This window comes from Ixodes scapularis, unplaced genomic scaffold, assembly GCF_016920785.2.
Source record: "Ixodes scapularis isolate PalLabHiFi unplaced genomic scaffold, ASM1692078v2 PGA_scaffold1__304_contigs__length_218370807, whole genome shotgun sequence".
NCBI classification, from domain to species: Eukaryota; Metazoa; Arthropoda; class Arachnida; order Ixodida; family Ixodidae; genus Ixodes; species Ixodes scapularis.
Window position 1 is genome coordinate 147,128,082 of NW_024609846.1, and position 9,926 is coordinate 147,138,007.

The 9,926-nt window shown below is 45.8% G+C and overlaps 1 protein-coding gene across 1 annotated transcript in view; it reads right to left on the minus strand.

Moving 5' to 3' along the window:
* LOC121836164 (neprilysin-1-like) overlaps positions 1 to 9,286 on the minus strand; it is a 103,210-nt gene extending 93,924 nt beyond the window's left edge. The window contains exon 1 of the mRNA XM_042290971.1: positions 9,181 to 9,286. Within this exon, the coding sequence (XP_042146905.1) occupies positions 9,181 to 9,286 (106 nt within the window). The remainder of the gene's footprint in view (positions 1 to 9,180) is intronic.
* Positions 9,287 to 9,926: the final 640 nt, after the last annotated feature.

Below are 9,926 nucleotides of genomic sequence, written 5' to 3' on the forward strand. Positions count from 1 at the left end.
ACTACGAGCGGGGGCTGACGTACGAGCCGCAGGCTTTGCTGCGATTTTCATAGTCGGCTCACTTAATATGTACCGATTTTCTGAAACTAGATAGCCTACTTTAGACGCACATGGCTTCTTCTGCTCGTTGAAGTGACGTTCTTGAGTTGCTTTGGCCTACTGTTGATAACCGACATGAACTGAAGGGTTTGTGAACGTTTAACTGCAAAACTCTGTGCCTCCGCATCCAGTTGGTCCCAGTCGTCCGGTTTACGTTAAGTTTCTCATAAGGTACGAAGTTATCTTCGATGGCAAGGTATTTCTGGCGTGTACCCAGTCGTCACGCTCTCCGACTACCCCATGGCAAAGGCTATTTCGACAATGTGTCAGACGCAGTCTCGGTAATTGTCGCAGTATTCAAGGAGACACTCCTTGACGGGGCAGCTGTGATGCTCCACGACTTGACCCACTGGGCGATAAGGAACTAACTGCCTAGTGGTCCCAAACACCCCTTCGCTTCATGATCTCATTCAACCGTGTGCTCAAATATTGATTTCCATTGTCGCCCGATTTGCATTGTCGCCTTCCGCGAAACACGGCTGAACGTGTTGGCCATGAAACATGGCGGCCAGCAGCCGAGAACAGGCGAGAGACGAGCCCAGCGAGCCGCGCGCCTTTCAGCCGAATTGGGAGCACGCAGGACGCGCTTGTAACCGTTCGATGTCTTTTAAACACAGTAAACAGTCTCCAAGCGGTGGACGTAGCTACGTGCAAAGGTACGTATGTGCGTCGTCGGCGGTGTCGGTAGCTACAAGAGAACCGCTGGACAAAAAAAAAAAAAAAAAAAACGAACGCCGAGTTTACATAGATCAATAACTCCAGCAAATAATTTGAAGTCGGGCGGTAACTTACGCCACCTAGCGAAACTTCTAGCTGCCCATAAACAAGAAAACGAGTCTGTTAATACGCTGCAGACCATCACGAGCAGACACCAACCCTAAATACATCGCAGACAACCCTAGTACCACGCACTACACATCACCCACATATACAAAAACACAACAACGACACAGCGCCCGGCACTTCCTACTCAACATGCTTTCCTCCCCGGGGCGTAAATACGCTTGACAAGTGCGGGCGAGCTCTTTGGTCGCTGACCGTTAGACAGCCGTATGTAAGAACTGTTTGCATTTAAAAAGTACGGAGGCAAAATATATAATGTTAGTCCGTTGCGAAAAATGACGATTGATTAACAATAAATCTAAAACCGGTCATGAAAAAGTTGAAATTTTTGTTCTGTTATTTTTATGCTCGACCAGTGCTATGAACGGTTCGACAAGCTTCAATCAGATATAAAAACAAGTTATCGGGATTTAATTATTATGTATTTAATAATAAATGAAAATGATCTTCGCGCAAAGCTTTTTTATATATTCTTGGGAAGGACATCCGCCCAACACTTCACATCCGCTAGTTGCAGTACGGGAGCAGACGCCTTCACTTTTGAGGCGTTTTGATGCAGTTTGTTGTCGTATGTCGTGTCGGTGACAACTGGAGCGGCGGGGCTTGGGAGTTCGTGATCGCTGTTCTTCGTGATCACTGGTGTGGCGCTGATGCGTCTTATTTTTATACTGCCACCACCACAAACTTTGAAGATTCATGGGCCCGTAGCACTGCACTATGCTGAATCGCGAGCGCCTTCTCTGTTGACGTCGTTTTCATGGTATCACTCGTGGATACTGCAAGCGTTTAAACAGTCTGCGACGTCTCGCCTACATCCCCGGTGACGTACTCGACCTGTTCAAACTTATTGCTTCCGTCATTTTGGAGTACGCAAGGCAGTTATCTAGCTGCTCTGGTTTCGGTTACAAAAGCAAGGCAAAACGCTCGTAGTTCCCACCCTCAGTACACGTTGGACATTCTCCACACTTTGACACTGGATAACTGGATGGACGACGATTTACATTTACTTCAGAGGTCACTCTCGCCGCTTCCTCACCGTCGAGCAGCAGGATCAGCTGGCGACAAGCCGCGGAGGCACCAACGCCTCGTCTCAAGATAAAAAAACAAAAAAAACACTATGTTCACTACATAACAAATGGTCTCAGTTCACGCATCTGTGGGCAGGTAGGACATCTTACCATAATTTATTCACACCGCATGATGAGCGCAACAAACTCACAAGAGAGTAACAGGAAAATATCGGTGGTGACTTCAGTTTCCCTGAAATTTTGTATAACCGGTCGTTTGCAGGACCGAATCATCTACTCGAGCGGTGTGCGTCACTGTGCAAACACATCGCTGTGCAAACGCAGTCCAATAGGAAACATAAAAACGGCAGATTTAGGACAAGAATCCGGAGTCTATTGTTCAATTAAAGCGACGTAATTCTCTTGAAAACACCCGCAGGTTTTTACTCACGGTATGCATCGGGATACTTCCACATTTTGAAACGGAACGAAGGAAGATTTACTTTTAAAAACGCTGCTGCGTCCTCCCGGACCAGCTGGACCGCATCAGCTGACGACGACGGGACTGAACCAACACCCCCTAGAAACTAAGGCCCGTTCACCTTCCCTCTCCCACGGCGCTGACGTCACGTACCCCGATCTAGCCTCGGCGCTGGGGAGCTGCTACGCCGTCCGCATCTCTTCCGGCGTGAGCTCCATTTGGCGTGCCGGGTTTTGTTTGCGTTTCGGAACCACGATGGGTTGTTGTTGTGTCCCAAATTGTCGATCATATCATAAGAACGGGCCCAAGGTTCGTACATCTTCCTTTGCCAAAAGATCCGGCTCGGAAAGCCCAGTGGAAGAGACCCGTCCGTCAAGATGACGTCGACTTGGACACGCTACGGGATCCGTAAGTACGCGATTTCTTTATTCATTCAATATATCTATAACTAATTTTGAATCAGACACTGACGTAGGCTGCAGGGAAACAACTTTGCTCAATTAGCGTTGATGACTTAAAATAAAAATGCGTAAGGGGTTCTCGAGCGCGGTTCGGTCGTAATTAAAATGAACCGTTTAAATCAGCCAATAAAGTGAGCACAATGAAATTCTTCATTTAGTTATCATACTCAAATTTCGTTTCCAGAAACAAAAAAGAAAATAAAAAGCTACATCTCGAAAAACTGTCTGTCTTCGTCCCTACATGTTTTATTCATTGTGTTTCTCAAATCATCTCTATGCACGGGGAAAACAAACGATAACAAAGTTTGCTTGATGCTGCTACTCACAGATGGCACCACCACATTTGAAAAGGTTATCCACTACCGTTTCAGATGTACCTGATCACACGACAACCGTAGTTCTATGCGTATAACCTCGTCAGGCGTCGTGGAGCCATTTGTGAATGGCAGCATCAAGCAGACTGTTTTCTCACGAATGCTCTCCCCGTGCATATTGAGATTGCGTTTTTTCTTCCTTGTTTTAGTTGCTGCGAACCCACACTCCCGAAATTTGAGAATGATAAATGCGCCACTTAGAGACACCTCTGTGAATAGTTTCGGCGCGCTCACTTTTTAATGGTTCACTTGACAACCGAACCGCGCTCGAGAACTGATTTGAAATTAGCAAAGAAGTGGAAAGGAGAGAGCCTACAGTCATTCGGCCGTTTCTTTTCGTGTGTGTTCTATTGCATGCTGAGAAGAGAGCTACCTTAATGTTACTACAAATAAGAAGATGGCAATTCTGCAGGTATGTGAGCTGCACTTCAAAGCCGAGTACCTCCAAACAACGACAACCTGTACTGACGCAAGTGGGAAGACCATTGAGTTTCTAATGGGCCTCACGAGGCTCACTTCAGACGCAGTGCCGACGATCATGCCGAACTGCTCCACATACCTCTCCGACGTAACAGAACCGCGAGAGTGCCCGGAAACAAAGCGAAGAAGGCAAGAAAGTGCTTCAGTAGAAGAAGCCATCCGGCATTCTGCGGAGACCCATGCAGAAGAAAGCGCCAACCAGGAGACTACGGTGCAGCTAATTGCATCCCAACTGCATTGTTTGGAGCTGGAGCCATTCTGAACAATTGTGCACACGGAAACCAATCTCATCTGCATACACATAGAAGATTGCCAGGCTCCGCAAATTGAACGCTCTGTTGTTGCGTCCCAGGACATCTCTTGTCGTGCTTACTGGAAAGGTTCACAGTTGCACCCTCAAGCCAACCTAGTCACAATTCCGAAAAGCATCGAAAACATGCGTACCCTCCACACACTGCTCGAGAGCATGATATCTATCAAGACCGCACCACAGGATGAAAAAGAGCACAGAACTACGGCAACCATGATGCTGATGCTGTCTCGAGGACCTCATCAGTGATGATCTACTCCCTGGGGAAAAACTTGAAGTGCTTAGGTTCATTCAAGAGCAACTTCAGCTGCCCATGCAACAAAAAAGGACATTTCGGCACTCAGCAGAGCTTGTAGTTTTTGCAAGTCTTGTGTATACGATTTCCCCACACGCATATGCGTTCATCAGGCGTTCTGGAAAAGCAATTCTTCCGCACCCGTCCACGACGATAATGCGTGTGTGCCGTTCGCTCGACATCAGCCCAGCAAATGAACAAAACGAAAATGGGTTCCTGAGCTACATAAAAAGACGTTTGAGGTTAACGAAACCGCATTAGCATAAAGTGACCCTCATGATTGACTAAGTACACATCCGACAATCTTTTGAATACAAAGGAGTGGACTTAACTGGCACCGCTTGAAATTCCACAGAAGCAGCAAAAATTGCCCATGTATTCATGACGCAGTCACTTCTGTCGCCTCACAAGGACGTCGCGCACATACTTTTAGTCGCAAGAATTGATGCTGAACAGCTCCACAAAATTTTTAAGGAAGTCATTATGAAGTTTGAGGAAGCTGGACTCGCTGTTGTGGCAGTCATAAGTGACAACAATGTTATTAACAGGAAAGTGATGAGTCTTTTCTCGTCCAGTGTTCTTCTGGGACGTGTTGCAGCAGACGCTGAAGAAAGAGTTAAGTGTTACTCCCCTAACGATTCGTTACCTTCCTATACACAAGAACGATCAAGTGCTTACGACATGTTTCTTGCATTAGGCCTCTATTCCATATGAAAATCCCGTATGGGCCACAGACATGCACATGTAGAACTCAAAACAGTAAGAGGGTATTTCATCGAGGTGGTTGCGCAGGTTAAATCAGTGTTCTGTCGGTCTGAAGATGATTGCCCGTTTGGGCACCACTGTTCGAGGATCTCCTAATTATGAAGGAAATTTAGTGCACCCCCAAGAGGCTGGGCGGTAAATTCTTGACATCGCATGCATTAGTGACGAATGAGTGTTTAATAAACTGTACAAACGTGTCCAATAAAGAAAAAAATGCGCCCGTGGCCGAATGGTTATCGTCCTTGGCTCCTACGCACAGGGCTCGAGGTTCGATACCTGGGGGTGGACGTGCCTTCTTGTTATTTCTGAAATGTCGCGTTCTGGTGAATATGAGAACATTGCTGTTTATTTCAGATCCGGATATTCTACGCGTCGAACCTTCTACGCCGATTCTTCCAGAGGCCTGAGCATGTACATAATAAGGTATCCACACGAAGGAGAACTCCGCGGACGGATGTCGTGACGTCAACAACCCGGGAAACTCCGTCCTCGGCTCCGCCACGTGCACCTGCGGAGCTTTCGTGCTGACAGCACGAAGCCTCCGCGCCTCCGCCTCGGTGGAGAACGGCGCCGCGAGGCGTCAAAAAGGAATGACGTATGTCTCACGTGATGCGCGCCCCGCGGAGGAAAGGGGCGGATTTCTCCTTCGTGTGGATACCCCATTATTGGCTTCGCGTGGCGAGCCAAAGCGAGTCTCGCCCCAGCGTCCGATCCTACCGTTTTGCCGCCATCGACGACTGCGAGGCTAGCCTTTTTCTTTTATTTTGTTTTGGGTACAAGTTCGCCCCATGAGACTGTTAGTTTGCTTCAGTTTTCATCGCGTCATCATTTGTCATTCGTGACGCTATTTCATCATGGCTTGTCGGTTCGCTTGTAAGCACCTGTAAATCATGCCTGCTTTGTCCAGTATCAGCGGACTCCAGCTTAAAAGATATATTGACTTTTTTGCAACTCAATTTTGTTTGTTTTGTTGAGCGACAAATTGCTAATGGATGATCCATCCTCTTAACTTCCCTGTCCATTATGCGTTCACGTCCTACGTTTCATATCTCGAGTTTGTGACGTTTCTTTTCCGCAAACGGAATTCAAAATATTTATTTTTCTCAAATTTGTAATAATGATCTCTTCGTACTCCAACACATCTGCAAACGCCCACACAAAATTATCATCACTCGCATACTGTCGAATGGCGAAGTAGTAATTCGAGAGCGCAGCTTGTAGAAAATGTTGGTGTTCTATCATTTCTTCGATGTCTTTTCTTTTAATCTGATCCATGTTTGTTGAAATATGTCTCACCCCTGTTCGTACTGTTTGTAGTTTTTGAAGAAGCCGCTCTTTATCGGTTTGAAGATTCTTCGTTACTAACATTTAGCTTCTTCGCTAATCTATGTAATTTCTAGTTTCGGCACTATTGTTGTTGTTGTTGCTGTTGTTGTTGTTGTTTTGTGATATAATCTCCGGGTTTATTTCCACGGCGCGGATAACGAATAAGGACCGACTATTTTTGATGATGGCTTACTGGCGACTGACCTCGTGTACGAATGAACAACGTGCCGTGCGATTCCTCCCTCTTGCTGTTGAAGATTCAGCAAGGCCTGTATAAAGAGTTCGAGGAAATCTGCAGTCAGTTTGCTATCTTCTACACTCCGCAGCGGGCGAGTTATCTAGGACTGGATTGACCTGTGCGCTTGTCGCCGCAAAGGGTAGACGGAAGAGTGACGTACGCCTGCAAAACAGAAACTGCAACGCACTGGTTTGGGACGTTTTAGGGAACGAGCTTGAGCGGGAGTTTTTCGCCCGACACATGCCTGAGAGTCAAGATGCATATTTCGAGCGAGGACCTCGGGCACCTCTGAAAGTGTCACAAGATTCAATAAGAATGTCCTACGCCTGAGCGCCCGCGCCAACCCTCTTGCCACAAAAAAAAAAAAAAGAACCTATGGGTCCTTGTGCGTCGAGTGAAAGGCGACACTTTGGTGGCCTTCTCTGCAATCCTTCAACAAGAGTCGAAGTATTCGTCGCTCGAAGGCCACGACACCTGAGGACAGATGCCGTGGCCTTCGAGTAAAACGAAAACCAAAAGCAATGCGTTCTACGAGGTAAAGCAGCGTCTAGAGGCACTTCCGTTACTCGGCCATCTCGACCGCAACGACAAAACGAATATGCATACGAAGGCATTCAACACAAAGCTTGGGGCAGTGGTCTTAGGGAGGACGGTTCACACGGAAAGAATGAAAACACAGAAAATATACGAGGGGCAGACACACACAGTTCTTTCAATGAAGAATTAGGTACACGTAGCAGAGCGCGTTGGATAGAGTACAGTTCACACGGAACGAATAAAAAAACAGAAAATATACGAGGGACAGACATACACAGTTCTGCTGCGTGTACCTAAGTCTTCATTCAAAGAACCGTGTGTGTCTGTCCCTCGTATAATTTTTGTGCTTTTATTCTTTCCGTGTGAACTGTACTCCTTCCAACGCGCTCTGCTACGTGTACCTAAGTCGTAGAAAGGTCAGACGGTACCGAAACCGCAATCGCATATGCAAGTCGGGCATTATCAAAAGCGGAAAGCAAATTTGTTACAAACAAAAATAATTTTTCTTTGTTATCTGGACAGTCGTTAAGTTTCAAACTTCACTGTCTTGACGCCTGTTCCGAGCAGTCACCGATCATCTCTTGCTGTGTTGACCTACCAACTTCGAGGACCCCGCAGGACAACTAGCACGGTGGAGCCTGCAGTTGCAGGAACCCATATCACGGTAGCCTGTAATCAAGCCGCAAGCGCAACGACGCATACTGACTTTCACTGGATCCTGGGAAGTCAGACCTGATTGACGAGGGCGATAACTGGGACGTTTTTATTATGACCCTGGGCACCACGAAAATGGCGGCATAGAAGCGACACGACCCTAAATCTTCGCGAGCTGAAAAAGAAACAGGCTTTAATGTTTACTTGGATTGGGGTATTCACTTATAAAATTGATTAACTTAGAATATAGCAAACTCAAGTTGGTAGCCTAAGTACGGCCCTTAAAATACAGGTTTGCTCCCCCCCCCCCCCCCCCTCGCCCCCTAATTTTGAGTTCGGAATAATAATCATTGTAAACTTTAGTAGCTTCCACCGACACCTGCCGCTGATGCAACCCTTCATGTGCATTTAATTGTGCGGTTTGTAGTATGTGTTTGCCAATAATTCAGGATTCAAGATCTCTGAGTGCCCCTCATGATATTCTCCTGTTGTTTTATTTTGTCTCTTTTTAGGCCAAGTTTGAATGTCCAAGAAAACCAACCTAAAATTAAATAGAAACTACACCTTCACTATCAAGACTTATAGCGTAAAGTTTAAGATGATGACCGATTCAGGGCTTGGCAGCCTATACTCGGCTCTTCAAATTAGACCCCTGAGCATGGTTATCAATCATGCGTGTTTCATTCACCATGTTCAACTTAGGTACCCGTCGTCCCAGTAACTGCTTTCAATATTATACTTCATACCATTATCACCGCAGGGTTTAGAATTCATCACTAAACTAGCATTTTTAATGCCAGAAAATGCATTGAAAAAGCTGCATACAGGCAGCACCTTTGTACTAATGAGAAAAAAAAACTCAGGCGACAGCTTTCACATACACTTAGAATGCACTGAATTTGAAAATAACCCAGAAATTCTTCATAAAACGCACATCACAGTACGGCGCGCAAGTGTTCCAGGAGGCGTTTTAGGCACACCGGCATGCAAGGAACGACACGCCAATGAAACGAGAAGATACAGAACGTGCCGGCAGCATACGATCGCGATGCAGCCAAGCGGGCTCCCTCATTGGGAAACAAAAGCACGTGGATGCATCTGGGGGCAAACAAACGCAAGAGGTGCGAACGAGCAGACTAACTTGCGTGCCGTATAGATGTTGTTAGATCACTTAAACAGTGCTGATACATCGTCATTGGTTTATCTCGCTAGAAACAAATGCCATACAGTACAATGCAACCACCGTGAAGCTTCTAAAAACGTGGCTATGAGCGTATCAATATAATCAAATAAAATTGCGTAGATTATACCTTCTTTGTACATATCATCAGAACTGTTGCATGGCGTGGCTCTCGCCAGAACGGATGAGCACACAAGGAGTAAGAACACTGTGATACTTGGCAATGTTTCGTCCATCCTCCGGCACAAAATGCTAACTGAAAATTAATAAATCGTATTGTTTGTTAATATTTGAAAATCAAAAATGCGAAAGCTGTTCTAAGTATTCACCACTATTGAGCCTGTTTAACTATACAGAGTATCAACTTTCCACTATCATGGGGCGGTATAGCCATTGAATGATTCGAACAGTCAACTGATGTCTCAATTGCATATGCTATGGAGGCACTTACACCGCTGCTCAGTACACTGCGCGACAATTTTGGCAATATTGGCGCGAACAGGACATTGGCGCTTTTTATAGTGTCCTGAAAAGAATATTGCCGGGTGTTAAATTATATAGATGAAGTGAGTGTCCCAATGGAAGACTTTCCAGTTAAAGAAAACTTTGTATGACCACCTTTTTATTTTAAAAAAGTAAAAAAACTCCGACGGCTTGTTGGTGCTAACGTTGTCGCGCAGTGTACATAAAAGGCACAAACGCAGCGCATTCAAGTGAAGCTAATCATTGCTATTTTACGTTGCGAGCTTTAACTCTACACGCTCTGTCTCATCTTGCAAGTACTCGGGTCACTCACTCTAAAAATTAAAACAAATTTTACAAATGGGGCGAAAATACCGTCATTAAAGAGTCGGTTTCATGTTTTATGTTTTATTA